Source organism: Giraffa tippelskirchi, chromosome 11 (assembly GCF_054371585.1).
Source record: "Giraffa tippelskirchi isolate mGirTip1 chromosome 11, T2T-mGirTip1v1.2.pri, whole genome shotgun sequence".
NCBI classification, from domain to species: domain Eukaryota; kingdom Metazoa; phylum Chordata; class Mammalia; order Artiodactyla; family Giraffidae; genus Giraffa; species Giraffa tippelskirchi.
The window spans coordinates 148,291,649-148,313,482 of NC_137285.1; the positions used below are offsets into that span (position 1 = coordinate 148,291,649).

The 21,834-nt window shown below is 55.4% G+C and overlaps 1 protein-coding gene across 5 annotated transcripts; it reads right to left on the bottom strand.

Moving 5' to 3' along the window:
• Nucleotides 1-763: 763 nt before the first annotated feature.
• Nucleotides 764-19,620, bottom strand: SLC43A3 (solute carrier family 43 member 3). 5 transcript variants are annotated; one of them, XM_081538951.1, is made up of 13 exons: nt 19,585-19,620; nt 18,588-18,878; nt 18,087-18,216; nt 15,548-15,594; nt 12,574-12,650; nt 12,258-12,350; nt 11,428-11,567; nt 10,302-10,399; nt 9,108-9,275; nt 8,790-8,909; nt 3,104-3,290; nt 2,219-2,342; nt 764-1,786 (listed from the first exon to the last, which is right to left on the bottom strand). In XM_081538951.1, exons 2-13 carry the CDS (start codon nt 18,781-18,783, stop codon nt 1,685-1,687), a joined length of 1,482 nt encoding a protein of 493 aa, XP_081395077.1. In that variant the 5' UTR covers nt 18,784-18,878; nt 19,585-19,620; the 3' UTR covers nt 764-1,684. The 5 variants fall into 5 exon arrangements, with proteins under 5 accessions (XP_081395077.1, XP_081395076.1, XP_081395080.1 ...); XM_081538950.1 differs by having other exon boundaries at nt 19,541-19,602; XM_081538954.1 differs by lacking the exon at nt 10,302-10,399.
• Nucleotides 19,621-21,834: the final 2,214 nt, after the last annotated feature.

Consider the following 21,834-nt stretch of genomic DNA (forward strand, 5'->3'; position numbering starts at 1 on the left):
TGAAAGCATCTATTAGCCTTCGTGTCGTCTGCAGACCCAGGCCCGGGCCCCGGAAAATTACCCCTCGGCAGCTCAGAGAAGGGCTGGCTTCAGGCCCTCGGGCACCTCTCTCTGACTCCGCAGTGCCTAGAACAGACCCTGCAGCAGCTCAGGGTCTGACTGAAGGCGGGAGTCCCAGCTAAGAGGAATCAAACCCCTGGCGCGTTCCAGATTTTCTCCCATCTCGCCCAGCCGGTCCCTCACCCCCTCTCCCTTAATGACCCACCTCCTCCCAGGTCTGAGTAAAACGAACGCTCCAGGGTGCCCAGCACACGCGAGGCAGTGGAAACCGCCTTCAATTCTCACAGGCTCCCTCCGGGTTAGAGATGACTTGCCGCAGTCAGCAGTTAAGGACCTTGTGGTTCAGAGAGGCTCGGGGGCCTACCCAGCTGCTGCGAGGGGAACTGAGACTTGGGTCAGACCTTCTGATTCCAGCTGGGGGGGTTGGGGGGGGCGCGTGTGGCAGTAGGGGTGGAGGTAGGGTGGAGACCAAGAGGAGGCAAGGGAAGGGATTCCTGGGGGCTTCCTAGCCCAGGCCTCAGGACCAGGTGGCTGGACCCCAGTCTGAGGCCTCACGCCGTGTCCAGCTGCCACGCCTGGGGCTGCAGTCAGACGCCTCCACGCCACCCGCGTCCACACCCCCGGGCCGGGTCTGGGGTGGGAACGCGCAGGCACTCGCGCACACACATCAGCAGGGCCCCAAAGCCTGCGAGCAGCAACTGTCTTAGACAGAAAGGCTTTATTTCTTTTAAAAAATGACTTAGGACATAACTCAATATGTAATAAAAATCATTCCCCAGAGGATGTTTTTATATCCTAACCGAAGTAAATGATCATCTCCCTTCTTGAAGAGAAAAACCTCCCCGAAAGGCTTCATCAGAAATCCTTGGGTCCAGCAGGCCAGGTGGTTCTCAAGGCTCTGAGGGTGGCCGGGCTGACACTGTTCTTAAAACTTTCTACTGGGTTGGCCCAAAAGTTCGTTTGGGTTATCTGCCCCACCTCCCGCCCCCCGTAACATCTTATGAAAAACTCAGATGAACCTTTGGGCCAATCCAATGGAACACGCAGGCCAGAGGACAGCCTGACTCCAAACCCCTTCTCCTTTCACAGATGGGAAAACCAGCGTTCAAGGGGAGAAGGGTCTGCTCAAGGCCGCTCAGCATCAGTGGCAGAGCCGGGACCCCCGCCCCAACCTGCCTGCCTCTCTTTCCCCCCAGGCTCATTCTCTGGGCCGCTGGGGGCACGCTGGGTGCCACTGCTGAACGCTGGGTGGGAAAGCCGAGGCCGGGACAGCCTCAGCCTTCACCGGGAAGCGTATCCAGCACGCAGGCTCCAGGCAGGCGCGGGGGACAGAGACCCTGAGATGCAAGAGACACACCTCACCATCCCATCACCCACCTCGTGCCAAGCGTCCACCAGGGCCAGCTGTTCCCACCTCTGACACTGAGAACCTCTCTGTGCCTCTGCTCCTGTCTTGCAGATAAGAAACCTTGGCAGGCAGGTGAATATGGCTTTTTGTCTTAAGGAAAGAATAATGGCTACTTAATAAAAGCAGCCTGGGTGGGCCAATTCTTTCTGGAAGTGGGGTCCTCCAAGGGGGAGGAAGATGATGCATCCTCAGGGCGGCAAAGGGGGGGCTTCTGATCTAGGCGACCTCAGGGGGGCTTTCCTTCCGCTGGCACTCCCGGTCCACCAGGAAGGGGTGGACGAATGTCAGGAGAGTCAGCAGCACCAGCATCACGTTCACCTGGAGGGTGAGGGGGCAGTGAGGCCAAGTGAGGCAGTGAGGCAGTGAGGTCCGGGGAGGGACCAGCCCGCCTGCTTTCTCCTCTGCATTCCACTCAGACCTGACGCTGCCCTCTTGGATGGACTCCGGGTGACTTTTCGTTCCGCCCCCTAGGGCGGGGCAAGGAGGAACGCTGTGCCCATTTCACAAGTGGAGAAACTGAGGCCTGCAGAGACCTGGGAGGCCATCCATGTTAACCTTTTGGCTTTGGGGATCCCCGGAACTCGGCAGGGTTCTCCCACGGACTCCCGTTGGAGAAGCAAGACCCAGGATGTAGCCATGTGCAGAAACGTTCCCGTGGGAACCACACCCAGGCCACCTGCCCCTGCTGGAGACCAACACAGTCGCCCCGATCTGAGTCTAAGGCCAGAGTTCCCGCCCCCCAGTACTCACGTATAACGGGTCATTCTGGAGAGGGCCTTTGATGAGGGTGAAGAGGGGGAACTGCAGCAAAGACACAATGGCCGACAGGGCCATCACGAGTCCAAACAGCTTCCCGAAGTGCTCCGAGGGGAACCTGGGCAGGGGGCAGAGGAGGTTCCGGCGGGCCCTGGGGACCCTTGCTGCACAGAGGAGCCTGGCTCTGGTGGGTCTTGGTCAGCCCCCTGCTCCCATCCTTCTAGTCTAAACCAGCCGTCACTTACCGACACCCCCAGGACCCCCCTTTCACCTCTGCTCAGGCTTTCAAGCCACAGAGCACAGAGATGGCCCCGCGCTCGACCCGGGGAAAACAGCAGGGCCCCAGGCGCAAGCTGGGCCCCAGGAGGTCTCAGGAAAAAGACACAGATATATCCACCATATGCTAAATGATGCATGCACCAGCAGAAGAAGCAAGAATAATGACTTCCTTGGTGGTCTAGTGGGTTAAGACGCTACACTTCCCATGTTAGGGGTGTGGGTTCAATCCCTGGTCAGGGAACTAAGATCTCACAAGCAGTGCGGCAGGGCCAAGAAAATATAAAAAAAAAAAAGAAGAAGAAGAAAGAAGAATAGAGTGCCACAAGGAAAGAAAAAGCTTTCTTTCTGTTCTTCCGTGGGAGAGCTACAACAGAAGTGGGCTTTGAAGGGTGAATAGGAGTTCGCCAGGCAGACAACAGAGGCAGAGGGGAGCAGACATGAAGGGCGTTCATGGATGTGAAGGCTCTGCCCCTCCCACAGCCTCCAGTGTGCCTCCCCCAACCATGTCTGGGTCTCCTCCCCTGACTTCTCTGCCCCCAGCACACCTCCCTCTGCCCCAGGGGGGTCCCCCATCGGGGAGCGCACATCAAGCCCACTTACGCAAGCGTGAGGAAGGCCGCGTTGCACCCGTAGAGGAAGGAGCGGCTGACTACTTGCAGGATGAAGGTGGCGTACTGCAGGGGGAGCACTGGTATGGAGGCGCAGACGGCAAAGCCCAGGCACAGCAGGGACGTCAGGGCCAGCGAAGGCACCGCCGAGCGCAGGGCAGCGGCCTTGGCCGGGGCCCCTGGACCGAAAGGGAGACAGGAGGCTGACACGCCCATGGGGTGGGGGGGCCATGCCGACCCCTTCTCTCCATACGCCCCATCTCCAATCCGTCAGTACGTGCGGATAACTCACTTCTAAACATTCAGAGAAGACTCTTGAGAGTCCCCTGCACTGCAAGGAGATCCAACCAGTCCATCCAAAAGGAAATCAGTCCTGAATATTCATTGGAAGGACTGATGCTGAAGCTGAAACTCCAATACTTTGGCCACCTGATGCGAAGAGCTGATTCATTTGAAAAGACCCTGATGCTGGGAAAGATTGAAGGCAGGAGGAGAAGGGGGTGGCAGAGGATGAGATGACTGGATGGCATCACCAACTCAATGGACATGAGTTTGGGTAAATTCCGGGAGTTGGTGATGGACAGGGAGGCCCGGCGTGCTGCGGTCCATGGGGTCACAAAGAGTCAGACACGACTGAGCGACTGAAGTGAACTGAACCAAAACATCATTCAAACGTGTACCCATGCCTCCACCCCCAGCGACTCATCCTAATCACAGGCCAGTGTCAGCCACTCATAGATGATCACAAGGGCCTCCTGACAGGGAGGCCCCTTAACCCACAGCCGGACACTCCAGGCAGGACCACGGGTTCCAGTAAAAGACTGGAGGCGTCCAAACAGGCAGCAGGAGGGGAGTGCGGCAGCAGTGACGTTGCAGCCTTGTAAAAGAACGAGGCAGCAGATAAAGGCAGAGGGGCTTGCCTGGTGGCTCAGGGGTAAAGAACCTACCTGCCAATGCAAGAGATGCAGGTTTGATCCCTGGGTCAGGAAGACCCCCTGGAGAAGGAAATGGCAACCCACTCCAGTGTTCTTGCCTGGGAAACCCCATGGACAGAGGAGCCTGGCGGGCTGCAGTCCACGGGGTCACAAAGAATCGGACACAACTGAGCAACTAAACGACAACAACAGTGGAAGGATGGGGTCCCCCTGTGGGGCGGCCCCAGGACAGAGAGCCACACAAAGCAAACTGCCTTTATCCAAGAAAGAGAAACTATTTACACAGAGTCTGTCTTTAAGGGTGAAAAAAAAAAAAATCAAAGCAATTACCCAGTGAGGGCGGGAAGGGAGGACAGGGGGGGAGGACGGGGGAGAGGACGGGGGTGGAGGACGAGGGGGAGGACGGCGGGGAGGATGGGTGGGGGACGGGGGGGAGGGCGGGGGGGCGGGGGGGAGGACGGGTGGGGGATGGGGGAGGACGGGAGGGGAGGACGGGGGAGGGGAGGGGGACGGGGGAGGACGAGAGGGGAGGACGGAGGGGAGGACGGGAGGGGAGGATGGGGGAGGACGGGGGGGAGGACGGAGGGGAGGACGGGAGGGGAGGACGGGGGGGAGGGGGGAGGACGGGAGGGGAGGACGGGGGGGGAGGACGGGGGGAGGACGGGAGGGGAGGACGGGAGGGGAGGACGGGGGGGAGGACGGAGGGGAGGACGGGAGGGGAGGACAGGGGGGGGGACGGAGGGGAGGACGAGGGGGGAGGACGGGGGGAGGACAGGAGGGGAGGACGAGGGAGGGGAGGGGGACGGGGGAGGACGAGAGGGGAGGACGGGAGGGGAGGACGGGGGGGAGGACGGGAGGGGAGGATGGGGGAGGGGAGGGGGACGGGGAGGACGGGGGGAGGACGGGAGGGGAGGACGGGGGGGAGGACGGGAGGGGAGGATGGGGGAGGGGAGGGGGACGGGGGAGGACGGGGGGAGGACGGCGGGGAGGACGGGGGGAAGGGAGGGGGACGGGGGTAAGACGGGGGGGAGGACGGGGGAGGACGGAGGGGAGGACGGGAGGGGAGGACGGGGGGGAAGACGGGGGGAGGACGGGAGGGGAGGACGGGGGGAGGGGAGGGGGACGGGGGAAGACAGGGGGGAGGACGGGAGGGGAGGATGGGGGAGGACGGGGGGAGGACGGGGGGAGGACGGGGGGAGGACGAGAGGGGAGGACGGGGGGGAGGACGGAGGGGAGGACGGGAGGGGAGGACGGGGGAGGACGGGGGGAGGACGGGAGGAGGACGGGGGAGGACGGAGGGAGGACGGGGGAGGACGGGGGGAGGACGGGAGGGGAGGAGGGGAGGGGGACGGGGGAGGAGGACGGGGGGAGGACGGGGGGAGGACGGGAGGGGAGGACGGGGGAGGACGGGGGAGGACGGGGGGAGGACGGGAGGGGAGGACGGGGGGAGAACGGGAGGGGAGGACGGGGGGGAGGACGGGGGGAGGGGAGGGGGACGGCGGGAGGGGAGGGGGATGGGGGGAGGACGGGGGGAGGACGGGGGAGGACGGGGTGGAGGACGGGGTGGAGGACGGGGGGAGGACGGGGGGGAGGACGGGGCACAGAGCAGGAGCCGCACGCAGTGGGCTGTGTCTTGTTTCGCAGTTGTGGCTTTGGAATAACGTCAACGTTTGATACAAAAATGTTTTTAAAAATTAAACCAGAGTAATAGGAAGAAAACAAGCAAAGGCATTCCCCCCCAAAACAATCCAACGACATGAAACCAATGGACACAACTTTTTATATCAAGTTGCTGACTCTTAAAATACCATTATTTTGACTGACGGCTCCTAGGGGATGTATGTTCAGAATGAGAAGGGGAGAAAGGAAGGAACACCAGCACTCAGCACTGGCACTGTTATTATTAACAGTACTGATCTTGCTAAACCAGCAATTATGCATAAAATATATTTTTTAAAAAGCTATATATAGAATATATATGTGTGTATATATATATAGTATACAGTATATGTATATGTAGCATATATGTATAGTATTTTAGAAACCATGATTTTCAGAAGAAAAGAGATACAAATGCAAAAATCAAGTAAAATTTGAACTAAACTATTAGTATTAGATATTCATGATTTATTTTTTTCATCCAAAAAATTATGTATATCTAACCTCTGAGGCCTAAAAGCAATGAGAGCCCAGGAGAATTAGAAACCCCAGCACCCAGACTGCCGTCTCTAAACACCATTTCTCATCCAAAGGGGGCCAGGACTATTTGAAGAAATGGCTGCTTTCACGTCTGGGCCAAGAAACACACCCAGTGAAAGGGACCCGAGCACTCTCTAAAACTAATGGGACTTTCTGTCAAGGCCACGGATGCTGGGCTGGTCACGCTCCCAGGGCCAAGGATGAGGGCATCTGAACCTCAAGAAGGATCATCACAGAGACAGACTGAAATATGTCAGACATACTTAAAATAAGATTTCAAAAGAGAATCTATGAGTGGTTACCCCTGGAAGTTGCTTAGATACCAACTCACTTTTCTGAAATTAGTAAAGAAGAGGAAAGTGCTCACTGCACATTCATGTCTGACTCTTTTGCAACCCCATGGACTGTAGCCCACCAGATGCCTCTGTCCATGGGATTCTCCAGGCAAGAATACTGGAGTGGGTAGCCATTCCTTTTCTCCAGGGGATATTTCCAACCCAGGGATCGAATCTGGGTCTCCATTATTGCAGGTAGATTCTTCACCATTTGAGCCACCAGAGAAGCTCAAACAGAGGAAAAAGTATGCATTTATTTCAGGGTAAACAAAATAGTTAATAAAGTTTGTATTTCTAGAGAAATTTTTAGCTATGAAAAGCAGAAGGAAAGACAGTAATAGAAATTCCCTGTTTTGCAACCCAAATAAAATAATGAGTCTAGGCATCAAGCATCAGTAGCTGCAAAGCCTGCAGCTGATGACAAACTTTTACAATGGGCGGATCAGACTGACAATGTCTGAGTGCCCTGATCAACGCTAACATCATAAGAACAAGGCAACGGGTACCCAGGGTCTGAGGATGAGAGCTCAGAGGAAGCCCACGGATCCACCTCTCGAGTTACTCTTGCCAAAAGATACTAGACTGAGTCTCCAATCTGCCTGTTTATGGACAGAACCCAATCAAAGGAACGTTTTAAAATGACATGAAAAGGATGCCAAATGCAGAATGTGGGGAACCTGACAGGACAAAGAACCCAGTCCCGTCAGTAAGCGAACCAAGGGGAGAAGGGGGTGGGGGATACAGAGACTTACTACACTGTGTGGCCGCTGTATGGATCCGAATTTGAACAAATCAGGGACGAAAAGACACAGACGAGACCATTAGCGAAATTCGAACAGGACTACATGAATGAATAGATGACACTGAGAAATTTTTATCGGAGGCTGTCTCAGGTGTCATAATGATATCCCTCCCAGGGATGCTTCATTTAAACAAAAGCGGTCTTATTTGTTGACACGACAAACTGAAGTGTTTACAGATGATCTGATGTCTGAGGTTTGCTTTAGAACTCTCCACCAGGAGCTGGAGAAGTGGCTCGGAGAAGCAGGGCAGGGAGAGACGAAGCTCTAGGGGTGCCGGCAGCTCCCTGGGGTCCAGCAATTAGCACTCCGAACACTCACTGCACTCACTGCCAGGGCCAGGCTCCAACCCCCAGCTGGGGAGCCTGGACCCCACAGGCCCTGCGGCTTGAGGCCCAAACAACAAAACCAACGGGCCGCCCTGTTCATCCGCTCTCGCCCCAGGATCAGGCCCCGGCTCCCTGGCCAGGCGCCGCCGCCTGCCCCTTCTCCCCTCTCCCCAGCCCCCGCCCCACCACGCCCCTGTGTCTGAACCACTTTGGGGGGGGGGCTCCTCGTCTTCCTCAAGGTTTACTCTCTTTCGTACCGTGAACAATGACCCCGCCCACTCCTGGGCCGCGCCCCCAGGGTCCACGCCTTCATCTTGCCCCTTCTTACTCTCCCTTTAGGAGCTCAGAGGCCGCACAGCGTAGGGTCCCTGCCTTGTGTTGCCATAGCTCCTTGCAGGTGTATTTCAGGGACCGCAAAGCTTGATCACTTGCGTTTCTCTACTCTCTAGACTAGAACAGCGTGAGAACAAGGACGTAACTGTTAGGCCTGTGACTGAATCTGAAACTATGGCTGGCACATAATTGGCACTCAGTGACTACTGGATGGCTGGCTGGATGGATGATGGATGGATGGTAGATGGATGGATGGGTGGATGGATGGGTGATGAATGGATAAAAGGACAGATGATGCATGGATGGATGACTGAGTGATGGGTGAATGAGTGATGGATGGATGGGTGATGGGTGGATAAAAGGACAGATGATGGATGATGGATGAATGACGGAAGGATGAGTGATGGATGGATGTGTGATGGATGAATGAGTGATGTGTGGATGAGGGATGGATGGATGGGTGATGGACGGATGAGGGATGGATGGGTGATGGATGGATGAGGGATGGATGGATGGGTGATGGACGGATGGGTGATGGACGGATAAGGGATGGATGGATGGGTGATGGATGGATAAAAGGACAGATGATGCATCAATGGATGAATGATGGATGGATGAATGAGCCATGGATGGATGAATGGACAGATACAAGTAGAAAAGGATTTAAGAAAAAAAGACGATGGGCATGGAGGTAAACAAAAATCTCTCCCACGCTGGCTCCCTGACTCTCCGGAGCCCAGGGCTCACCTTTCTTTTTCGCTTCCTCCTGGTACTTGTGTTTGAGCCGGTCCATGAGCAGGCCGTTCCAGGGTGCACACAGCACCCCAAAGAACTGAGTCACGGCAAAGGCATTTGTGTAGGTGCTGACTGCAGAGGGCAGAGAGGGGTTGGGCGGCGAGAGCTCTTCAGGACTGCCTTCCAGAGGAGGCCACCCTCCAGCCCACACCCCGGGCTCAGACCTCCCTCGGCACACAGAGCTCTGCTGACCTCAGCGCCCCACCACTCAAGGTGCCAAGTCCCCAGAGGCGATGCACAGAGAGGCTGCCTCCCAGCCCCACCACCTACCTAGTGCACTGTCCTTGCTGGCCAAGTTGTTCAGCAGGAAGTTGAGGGTGCCAATGAAGAGGTAATGCCACAACTGTATCACAGACAGCCACACCACGTGCCAGGCAAAGCGCTGAGAGAAGGCATGGCTCCAGAAGGAGCCGGGCGCCTGCTGCTGTCCCGGGGTCTCTGATGAGGGGGGAAGCCGATTTGCGCAAGAGTTACCATTAAATTGGGGGGAACAGCGTGCACAGGTCTTACCGGGAGAGCCCGAGCTCTGAGCTCACCCGCTCTTGCCTCCCCGGACTCTCCAAGGGCAACACCCCACCTCCAGGAAACATCCCAGCCCCACCACCAGGGAAGGCGCTCCCACGCTCTGCTGGCCACTACCTGACCCTTCACAGCTGGGACGCTTCTTGCACTACCAACCTTCCCGATCATTCTCAGGTAGGATGAGGAAAAGACAGACAAAGAGAGGAGAAAGTCAGAGGAGAGTGCAGGGATTTCAGCGGCTGCATACCCCTCCTCCTCTTTCAGGACCAGCATCCGAGTCTCCCACGGAAACCTTCCCCTCCCTGTTCTTCACGGTCCGGGCGAGCCGTGGACTAAGCGCTCTGCGCCTCACCCCAGGTTGCCCCATGGGATCGTTCTCCTCGAGGGGCAGACTGGCTAGGATTTGACCCTGGGGTCCCCAGGGGTGTCCTGCTTTGGCTCCTCCGGGATGTGGCCTGGCAAGCTCACACCTCCCTTCATTTGGTGAACTTCCCAGGGTCTGGCTCTTGTTTCTACCTCAGCTGGCAGTGCTCTGTGACATTTGTGACCCAAGACCCAAAACAGATAGAGGAGAGAAAGGCAAGATGGAGACAGGACAGTGAGAGAGGGCTGACCCACAGGACCTGCAGAGACTGGACGGATAAGGCACACTTAGGAGCAGGCAGGGAAGGGAAGGCGAATGATGGGGACTGAACTCTGGGGAGCAGGGGTACGGTGAGATGGGAAAGGAATCGGGGACGGAAAGGAGAGATGAAACGAGAATGTTTGCCCCTCTCTGGATCCCCTGTAGACTGAGGGGGTCGGGAAGATCCTACAGCTCTTTTCGCCACCTGACCTTCTCTGGCCCTGAGTCCCTGGCAAAGCTCTGGAGGTGAGGAACCACGCTGGCCGCAGAGGAAGGCCAGGTTCTGGGGGGAAAATGGGTTAACCAGCAGGCTGCACCTTTCTCTGGGGAAATGAACTCCTCTGACTGCAGCTCCAGGTTTTTGGACTCAGCTGCCTTCTTCTCTTCCTCTTGGGGGCTGTCCCTGGAGCACAGACTGGGGAAACAGAAGCCCTATCAGCCCAAGCCAAGGACCGGGAGCCAAGCCTGACACGCCCGCGGGATGCAGGGAAGGGAAACGGTCCCCTTCACTGCACACTGGAATCATCTTTTCACAGCCCCAGCGCCCACGTCCAGGCCCAGACCAGCTGAGTCAGAAGGTCTGGGTGTGGAAGGCAGGCTCCGGTATCTTTTTTAGAAACATCTCCAGGTAATCCCAGCAATTCTAATCTGCAGCCACATACGGGAGAGATGGAAGGGTGGGAAGGGTAGACCAGGTGTGGGTTCAAATCCCAGTTCTGCCTCTTTCTGGCTGTGGCAACACGGCTCAGACCTAACTCTTCTGAGCCTCGCTGTTCTCATCTGGAAGATGGAGATACGGATATGCATCTGAGGACGAACGTGAAATGAAATCAGTGAGCACGTGGGGCAGCCAGAGAGTAAGCGCGCTGCCAACAAGCGTCCCCGTCCCCACCGCCACCGCTCGCACTGAGCGGGAGCAAAGATGGTCCCGTCTCTTCACCTGTTCTGTTCTCAACTCTTTGCAAAGGAACTTGGCAGCTCTGTTTTCCCAACCCCTGAATCTGGGCTGGCCTCATGAGAGGCTTCAACCAAGATGACCCATCAAAAGTGACGTGCCGGGCCTCCCTGGGGGCTCAGAGGTGGGGAATCCGCCTGCCGATGCAGGAGCCACGGGTTCGACCCCTGATCCGGGAGGATCCCACGTGCTGCAGAGCAACCAAGCCTGTGTGCCGCGACTATGGAGCATCCAAGTAGCTCCCTGATCAGTAGAACTAGCCAGCTACCCCTAGACTTGGGAAAATAATAAACGCCTAATGTTTTAAGCCCTTAAGTTTTGGGATCGTTCGTTACGCAGCAGTAGCTAACTGATACATCCTTGGTCTAGTGCTCTTCTCCAGAGACTGGTTTCCTCTGCCCTCTGTACCCGTGTCCATCCCAAACCCTCTTCCCACACCAGGTCAGAGGAGGGCTCCAGGCACACTGTCCCCAGCTCACGGTCCTTACCCGTAGCGATAGTTGGGGGGCAGCGGGTAGGGGATGTGCCCCCGGGGCATCAGGAGGAAAGTGCGCCCGACATGCCAAGCGCTGCAGACAGAGATGAAGATGAAGGAGGCCTTGATGGTGACGCCCTGTTCATAAAGGAGCTGCAGAGAAAAGAGGGGAAAGGTCAGTGCAAGAGTCACGTTCACACCAGCATTACTCACGACATCCAAAATGTGGACATAAACCAACGTCCCTTCATGGATGAATGGATAAACAACTGTGGCATGTACATACAATAGAACAGTTGTCAGTCTTGAAAGGAAGGAAATTCTGATATCTGATAAAACAAACTTTGAACTTTGAAGATATGATGCTAAATGAAAATAACACAGTCACAGAAAGAAAAAAAAAAAATAGTATATGATTCTACTTAGGAGGTACCTGCAAGTAGCCAAAATCGCAGAAATAGAAATTATAATGGTGGTTGTCAGGGGCTAGGGAGTAGGTGGGTGAGGAGTGGGGAGTTTTGCTTCATGGACACAGTTTCAGCTTCACAGGGACAAGTCCCAGAGATGGACGCTGGTGATGGTCATACAACATGAATGAACTCAATGCTACTGAACTGCACACTTAGAAACAGTGAAGGTGGCAAAGTTTATGTTATCACAAACTGCGCGTTTTATCATACAAAAAGTCCACGTAAGAATCCGGGGCTGAAACTTATTTCTAAGAATGAGTCTTGGTCCAGGCTCTTGCCTTCTATGCTGGAAGCTGATGATGGACACCTGGAACTCACCCCAAGGCCCAACCAGCGGCAGGGGAGATAAACACGGGCTATTGCCACCCTCTACCTTGATGATGAGGAAGACCGCCGAGGAGGAGTCAAACGCCCCATTGTACATGGTGATGATGGTCGAGCGGTGTTTGCCAAACAGGTTCCCGACCTGGAGAACACAGGACCAGCCCGAGTCACTTACTCGTCCGTGAAACACTTCCCGTGCACCCAGCAAGTGTCAGGCCCTCATACGCAGACCCCCCTCCACCCCAGGAGCTGCCACTCCGGCGTGGGCCAACCCCATCAGAGGCCACCAAAGCAGTGGGGGTCTTATGCCTCCCCCATCTGCCCCAAGGTCCTGCCAGGCGCCCTCGGCCAGCGCGGGCTCCCACCTGCAGGTTGGTGATCAGGAACAGGATGCCCCCCACGGTGAGCATGGGCATGGCCAGAAAGAGCAGCACAGCCGAGTCTGCAAGGATCCAAGACAGAGGTGGGGTGATGCCACCCGGCAACTCACACACGGAGCCCCGCACTCTGGGGCTTCCCCCTGCTCCCCACAACCCTGCGCTCAGGGCCCCGATTCTGGGCAGCCCTTCCAGCACCCTTCAAGGGTCTCAGGGTACCGTCAAGGCTCCCTCACGTGCTCCTGCAAAGGGACCCTGAGGAGGTCTTCTAAGTCACCTTCCTCCCCATCAAAGATGACCCTTGGTCGATGGCAGGCTGGATGTCTACAGAGAGAGGCAGGACTCGACCCACTGCCCACTTCCTTCACTAAATCACACGCAATCCCTCTTTTAATCTTGACACTGCAGGGGAGAGGAGCCTGGACTGAGCCCACACACCCAGCCTCTAAGTCACTGCATTGAGCTGGATTATGAATCTGTGACTCAGTCATCTCATCTGATAAATGGGAACAACAGTCCCTGCTCTTCTGCCTTCCTAAGGCACTGTGAGATCTGAGTGAGAAAATGCCCGTGAACTGCGTTTCCTCTGTTCATTAGACTTCGAGCATTTCCTTTGTGGTAGGTGTTGTGCTGAATAAAAGAATTTCTTGCTCTTGAAAAGACCGACATGCAAAAAAAAAAAATATCATTCCAACAGCTCTGGCAAATGTTGGACAAGAAGAGCAGAACCAAGAAACAGCTAAGCGCCAAGGACTGGAGTTGGTGTTTAATCGCTCAGTCATGTCTGACTCTCTGCAGCCCCATGGACTGCAGCCTGCCAGGCTCCTCCGTCCGTGGATTTCCCAGGCAAGAATACTGGAGTGGGTTGCCACTTCCTCCTCCAGGGGATCTTCCCAACCGAGGGACTGAACCCACGTCTCCTGCACTGACAGTGCCCTTTGTAAATTAATCTTTCAGGTCACTGCCTTCTTTCTGCCCACCTTCATGATCTGGGCCATAAGCCATGCCTGTCCTGTTTGCTAAAAAAAAAAAAAAAAATTTTAATGTGAAAAGTAACGGGTGTTGCTTGTTGTGAATGTGTGTGTGTGTGTTACTCACTCAGTCATGCCCAACTCTTTGCGACCTCATGGACTGTAGCCCGCCAGGCTCTTCTGTCCATGGAAATCTCCAGGCAAGAATACTGGAGTGGATTGCCATTTCCTTCTCCAGGGGATCTTCCCGACCTAGGGATCGAACCCAGGTCTCCTGCACTGCAGGCAGGTGCTTTACAGTCTGAGCTACTAGGGAAGCCCTAACTATAAAAATAAGTACAATGAAAACAGTGTTAATACATTGTAACTGAATGCAGTTGCCTTAGAATGTTCAAAGCCTGAGTTTTGCTCTTGCCAGTGTTAAAATTACCCCAGCCCTACCACAGGCCTGAATGAGAAATAAAAACAGAATAACATTTCCGCCAGGTAATTTGACCTTAAGATAGCATATGTGTGCTTCCTAATAATATTCTCCAAAGTAACTATTATTCTAGAAACTACTGTTCCCTACCTCGAGACACACTGTAAACTTGCTCATTTTGGAGCATTCACACTTCTTACCATGCAATTTCTGTCTCTGAAAAGGTGCCTCCCCAAATGCCCTGAAGGTTGGCTGAGCTTCCTTTCAAAAATAGCATCACTGTGGCCTCAATACTTTTTCCAAAACCAAAAGGCCCCATTTTCTGGGGGAAGGGCAAATTGTGGCTCCAGTGATTCACAGATGGGAGTCAAAACAGCCAGCCGTTACCTCCACATTCAGCCACTTGAAAGTCACGTTCAGGTTTCAGGGATGAAGCCGGGCTGATGAGCAGAGTGGGTTTTAAATAACTGGCTTGAGGTGCCAGGCTACCTCCCGAGGTCTGCTCAGACAGAACCCCGCAGTCAGCCCGTGTTCACTGAACACCAATGGAGACAGCCAGCATCAAGCAGGCACTACTCACAGCAGAGTGAGGTGCTTTTACCTCCTAAGCCCAAAACCAAGCCTCACAAACTGACTCTGGGGAGAAGACCGAAAGGCATCTGTTGACCGCTATGATGAGATGCTAGTAGCAAAGAGCACGGCCAGGGGTCCCAGCCCCACTTCCCACTAGCTGGCTCTGTGGCCTTTGCTAAGTCTTTGCAAGGGGGTCTCAGACCTCAGTTTTCTCCTCTATACATTCCCCACTTTATTCCCCATGAAGAAAGTGGGGGATAAACCAGACTAGGCATTGAACGGTGGTGGCTCAGATGGTGAAGAATCTGCCTGTAATGTGGAAGACCTGGGTTTGACCCCTGGGTTGGGAAGATCCCCTAGAGGAGCGCATGGCAACCCAGTCCAGTATTCTTGCCTGGAGAATCCCACAGACAGGAGCCTGGCCGGCTACAGTCCATGGGGTCGCAAAGAGTCGGACACGACGGAGCGACTCAGCACAGCACAGCACCCAGACCAGTAAAATTGGAAGAGGAAGCTTTTGACCACCGTAGAGTTGTCAGCCTGTACCCTGCTAAGTCAGGATATTTTCAACGACTACCATTTCTATCATCATCCCTTTTCTTTCCTTTTCGGCCGTGCTGCACAGCTTGTGAAATCTTAGTCCTCCGACCAAGGATCACAAACCCGAGCAGTACCCGCGCAGAGTCCTAACCACTGGACTGCCAGGGAATCCCCTATTATTTCATTTTTTAAAAAGAGAGGACATTTTAAGACATAACAGAAGGATGCAATCTTTTGAATCAATTCCTTCTCTCTGAAGCAATTTCTCCCCCGTCCTTATTTTTCACATTTCTCACTAAGCGGTTTTTAGAGACCAGCAGTAAGGCCCTCAAGGGCCCTTTCCAGCTTGGAGTCTGTGGATCTGAGTAGTCGTGGGGCCAGTGTTCCTCCCATGCCCCTTCTGCCCCCGCCCCGTCCTCCAGGTGCCCGAGGTCACGTCCCTCCCGACAGCACTCACCTGCGGAGGTGAAGGCTATGGTGAGCGTGGCGCTGGTATAGAGAAATCTGGAATACAGAAGGCAAGACGGAGAATGTTGTCACAAAGAGAGGAACCTGGGGGACTTCCTTTGTGATCCAGTGACTAGGATTCGGACCTTCCAACGCAGCAGGCCCAAGTTCAACTCCTGGTCAGGGAACTAGACTCCACATACCGCAACTAAGGCCCAACGCAGCCAAACAAACATTTTTTTAAAAGACAGAGAGGCCTGGAGGGGCAAGGATGCGGGGATCCAAAGTCCTCCAACCTAGAAGTCCCAACCAGCCAAGCCCTTCAAAAGTGCGTGTCTGGTCTACAAAACCTTGAGTTCAAACGCCTCGTGCTGTGTGACCTTGGGCAAGGCACTGCACTCTCTTAGAAGCTTTTTTCTATCAAGGAAATGACTGGACTGATCCAGACCCCAAGATAAAGTTCTAGGATGCTATGATTTCATGACCAAGATCCCAAGGTTACTGGGACCTCTTAGAAGTTTGGGGATCTTGTAAGGCAGCAGGTAACAAAAACAGGGCTTATGTGTGAAGTTCTGATTTATAACAAGAACTACATATTTGGTCCTCGTCCCCAGGCCTTGACACAGGGGTTCTGATAATCTTATAAGCTCCTGCATAGAAGTCACTAAGAGCATCTTTTGTTCTCCTGTTCTGATGAGATAACTGTGGATGGGCTCCGGAAAAGCCACAATGAGATGCTTGGAATTTCCACCCCTGTGTCCACTTCTCTACAGAGAGGGGAGAGGGCTGGAAGTGGAGTTAATAATGGATCGTGCCTACCTGAGGGAGCCTCCATAAAATCCCCTAAGTATGGAGTTTGGAGCCAGGTTGGCAAACACCTCCATGTACCAGGGAGGTGCTGCACCCCAACCCCACAGGGATGCAAGAGTTCCTGGGCTCAGAACCACCGCCCACCTGGCCCTGTGTCTCTTCCTGTGGCTGTTTATCTATATCCTTTTTCCTGCCCTTTCAGGAACTGGTCAATGCGTCTCCCCACGTTCAGCGAGCCCTTTAGCAGAGAACTGAATCCAAGGAGGAGGTCAGGGGCATCTCAAGAGTTGCAGCTGACTCAGACAGACGTTGTGGGGAGCCTGGGGACCTACCACGGCAACTGGCATCTTAGGGGGGCGGGGGGCGGTCTGGTGGGACCCAGCCCTTAACCTGCGGGATCTGCTGCTAGGCCTCCAGAGAGAGTGTCAGGATTATAAGTTAAATTATAAGACCCCCGAGGGCTTCCCTGATGGCTCAATGGATAAAGAATCTGCCTGCAATGCAGGAGGAGACACAAGAGATGTGGGTTCGATCCCTGGCTTGGGAAGATCCCCTGGAGGAGGGCATAGCAACCCGCTCCAGTATCCTTGCCTGGGAAATCCCATGGACAGAGGAGCCTGGCGGGCTATAGTCCACGGGGGTGGCAGCGAGTCGGACACGACTGAGCACATGGCACACACATAAGACATCAGCTGGTGCCAGAGAATTGGTTTTGCCACTTCACTTCTGACACATCTGCTGACCAGAAGTACCTCAGAAGTGATGTGCTCTCTGTAAAAGTGAAGGAGTAAACACCAGTGGGAAGACTGGGCTTGGCTTCACACACTCAAGACTAGAGAAGAGGGAAAGGGCAAACGCAGGACAGGAAAGAGGTGGAGATAAGGAGACCGAAGTCCAGGAATAACGGACACGGTCGCCCAAGGGCTCAGAGAGCCAAGGACCTGCCACGCTATCGCTATCGGGCTACGGCCTGCCTGGCTGCCCTCCAGTCCCTCCGACAGCTAAACACCCCAGGCCTCCCGTGAGACGCTGGCGCTGGGTCCTAATCACGCCCCGCAGGCTGCCGCTTATCACAGAAGCCGGCCAGCTCGGCAGCATCCCTGGGAGCCAGTGTGGCCCTCCTTCTCCTCGACTTCTCGGCCTGGGAACCCCCGGCGGAGGGAACTTGAGCTCCCCGCCGCTGAAGACACCCCGGGTGCCATCCTGCCTAACTTCTGGGAAGTGACAGGGTGGCGGGGGAGGCCAGGAGGAGGGCGGTGAGGGGCCACTTGGGTGTGATGAAGACACGGGGGTCCCCCACACCAAGGCAGAGAGAGACAGCTCCATTTTTCTCTGTGGCCACTTAGCGTGCGGGATCTTGGTTCCCCACCCAGGGATCGAACCTGCGCCCCTGCAGTGGGAGCTCCGAGCCTCATGCGTGTCAGTGGCAACTCTAGGCTTTGCTAATTTCACAGCCCTGCCCCAGGCCAGCCCCACGGCAGAAAGCAGGCCTGGCTTCCTGCCCAGTTCAGCTTGTCCTGCGACCCAGTTTCCCATTGAACAGAGGAAGGAAGGGAGGAAGGGGAAGTAGGGGCTACGGAGACAAGGAAGGTCAAGCCGGGGTGCCCACACCCAGGCATGTTCCTGGCAGCGCTGCTGGAGCAAAGGTGCCCAGCTGCCTGGCCCGGGTCTCCCTGCAAACAAACCCGCGGCCCAAAGTCCTCTTGCCCAGCCCTGCCACGGTGCCCCCTAGGACCTACATGGCGACGAGGCGGGCCACGGTGGTCTTGAAACGGTCGAAGATGTAGCCCGTGGGGAATGTCATGAAGTTGTTCATGAAGGAGGCCAGGGTAAAGATGAGCGAGAACTGCTCGTCCCGGGCCCTGCAGTCTGCGGGAGAGACGGGCACATCTCAGGAGCCCAGGGCGGATGGGTCAACCCCCTGCCCGTCCCAGCCTTCCTGCCAGGCGGGCACCCGGCCTGGCCCCAGTCCAGGGCAGCCTCTTCCATCTCGGACAGCCTGCCGGAGGGAAAGTTAGCCCTTGGATGAGCTGAGCCGTGACGGCCGCTAATCACCCCTTGGGAGCGGGCACCTCCCTACCCAGGCACCTCTTAGGTCCAGGCTGAGGGTGGGGGAGGCTGACACCCCTTTTTCTCACCATAGAAAAGCCTGGCCGGGGGTGGGGGGGGGCATGGAGTCCTGTCTAGCCCTTCTCCCCACCACCTAGGAATCAGACTCAGAGAAGGTCCTGCTCCCTTACCATCCAGCCCGGTGGCATTGCCCACCGACCCGGCATCCGGTTCACACAGCTCCTCAAAGTAATGCTGCTCTTTGAAGACAAACACGAGGGAGGTCCAGCCAAAGAGGACGCCCGCGAAGCCGAGGCACTCCAGAAGCCCAGTCACCAGAGTGGCCACACGGAAGGGCAGGCTGTGGCCCTGCATGGTGCCTGGCATCTTAGCCCTTGGAAAATTCCTAGGGTCCGGGTGGCTCTCTGGTTTCTGGCTGTTTCAGGCTTGAGCAACAGTCATCCGCGGGGCTTCTCTGGAACCTGTGAAGTAAGGCAGAAGCTGCTTGGTCCACAGGGTGCTGTGGGCAAGGTAGGGCGGACCAGGGGTTCTTTGTGGGACAGAGGCTAACTGCTAGACACGGTTGCAAAGCTTCTCCATCCCACAGCTGGCAACAGCTGGGAAGGCTGGAGCTGAGCCCCAGGGTCAGAGCCTGGCCGCTAAGGAACAGAAGCAGTTCTGAGCCAGGCACAGAGGCTAGGGGACCCCGCACGAGTCCTCACTGAGCCTCCCGGTAACTTGGCTAAGCGGATGTTTTCCTATCTTCAGTTTACTGGCAAAAGCCTAGGGAATTTTGTCAACTTCCCCAGGTCACGTGGGCTGATGAGTCACGACGCTGGCAGGGCTAATGGCAAAGACATCCCCCCAATCGCCCCCCTCCAAGATCCCCCGCGATCCAAGGCTGGGACCCCCCAAAACCTCCACCCCCATCCTGCGCCCCTCTTCCCATCACCAGCCGCCGGGAAAGCACCCGGGAGCTGCTCCCCACCCCCACGTCGCTGCCCGCGGTTCCCCTCGCGTGGTCAGCCGCCCTGCGGACAGGGGCGCCCGGAGGTTTGCGCAGCCCCGGAGCGCGCCGCCCCACCGGCCCCGCGCCCTCGGCTCCGGCCCCCGCGGCCGCCGCGCCCCCGACCCTGCGCCCTACCCGCCGGCCGACTGGCTAAGCTCCCCTGGCGTCCCGCCGCTCACCCTTCCCGCTTTGCATTCGCACCGCCCCCCCGCCCCTCTCCCGCCCCCCGCCCCGCCCCGCCCCGCCCCGCCCCGCCCCGCCCCCGCCCCCGCCCCCGCCCCCCGCGCGCGCCCGGAAGCCCGGGGCGGGGCGGCGGGCGGAGATGCCGCGGCCTCGCGCTCTCCATCACTTCCTTCTGCCCGGGCCCTTGAAGTCTCTTGGCCTCTTTGACCACGCCCAGGGCGGGGCCTTCCCTTTCCCGCTCTTCCCTCCCGGCTCTTGTCTGACCGCGGCGGCGTCTGTTTTCCTTTCTGATCCTCTTTACCCCTCCCAGCTCCCGTGACCGACAGAGTTTTAATGCTGTTGCGCACACGGGCAGCACCACCCCCCCGCCCGCCCCACGGAAAAAAATCACAAACTCACAGCACACAGAGGGCTTACCTGCAGACAGACGGACGGGCGCGCACACACACGCACACACACACGCACGCACACACACACACACACACCCGCTTCCTTGGGCTCCACCTGGGACCACGTGGGCGGGCACAGGTTATATTTCTTCCCATTTGCCCACCAGCTCAATCCTTTCTCCTGAGTTTATGCTCCTCACGCCGTCAGCAAACTGTCGCCTCCCATTGCAGTGCGTGCCTGCGTGCTCAGTTCAGTCGCTCAGTCTTGTGCCACTCTGCGACCCCATGGACGGCAGCACACCAGGCCTCCCTGTCCATCACCAACTCCCGGAGCTTGCTCAAACTCATGTCCATTGAGTCGGTGATGCCATCCAACCATCTCATCCTCTGTCATCCCCTTCTCCTCCTGCCCTCAATCTTTCCCAGCATCAGGGTCTTTTCCAATGAGTCAGTTCTTTGAATCAGGTGGCCAAAGTATTGGAGTTTCAGCATCAGTCCTTCCAATGAATATTCAGGACTGATTTCCGTTAGGATGGACTAGTTGGCTCTCCTTGCAGTCCAAGGGACTCTCAAGAGTCTTCTCCAACACCATAGGTCAAAAGCATCAGCTTTCTTTGTAGTCCAACTCTCACATCCGTACATGACTACTGGAAAAACCATAGCCTTGACTAGACAGAAAGATAGCAGAAGCAGAAAATATTAAGAAGAGGTGGCAAGAATACACAGAACTATACAAAAAAGATCTTCATGACCCAGATAATCATGATGGTATGATCACTCACCTAGTGCCGGACATCCTGGGATTCGAACCCAAGTGGGCCTTAGGAAGCATCACTATGAACAAAGCTAGCGGAGGTGATGGAATTCCACTTGAGCTTTTTCAAATCCTAAAAGATGATGCTGTGAAAGTGCTGCACCCAATATGCCAGCAAATTTGGAAAACTCAGCAGTGGACACCAGACTGACAAAGCTCAGTTTTCATTCCAATCCCAAACAAATGCAATACCAAAGAATACGCAAACTACCACACAACTGCACTCATCTCACACACTAGTAAAGTAATGCTCAAAATTCTCCAAGCCAGTCTTCAACAGTACGTGGACTGTGAACTTCCAGATGTTCAAGCTGGATTTAGAAATGGCAGAGGAACCAGAGATCACATTGCCAACATCCACTGGATCATCAAAATTCCAAGAGAGTACCAGAAAAACATCTATTTCTGCTTTATTGACTACGCCAAAGCCTTTGACTGTGTGGATCACAACAAACTGGAAAATTCTGAAAGAGATGGGAATACCAGACCACCTGACCTGCCTCTCGAGAAATCTGTATATGGGTCAGGAAGCAACAGTTAGAACTGGACGTAGAACAACAGACTGGTTCCAAATAGGAAAAGGAGTACGTCAAGGCTGTATATTGTCACCTTGCTTATTTAACTTATATGCAGAGTACATCATGAGAAACGCTGGGCTGGAAGGAGCACAAGCTGGAATCAAGATTGCAGGGAGAAATATCAATAACCTCAGATATGTAGATGACACCACCCTTACGGCAGAAAGCGAAGAAGAACTAAAGAACCTCTTGATGAAAGTGAAAGAGGAGAGTGAAAAAGCTGGCTTAAGGCTCAACATTCAGAAAACTAAGATCATGGCATCTGGTCCCATCATTTCATGGCAAACAGATGGGGAAACAATGACAGACTTTATTTTCTTGGGCTCCAAAATCACTGCAGATAGTAACTGCAGCCATGCAATTAAAAGATATTTGTTCTTTGGAAGAAAAACTATCACTAACCTTGACAGCATATTAAAAAGCAGAGACATTACTTTGCCAACAAAGGTCCGTCTAGTTAAAGCT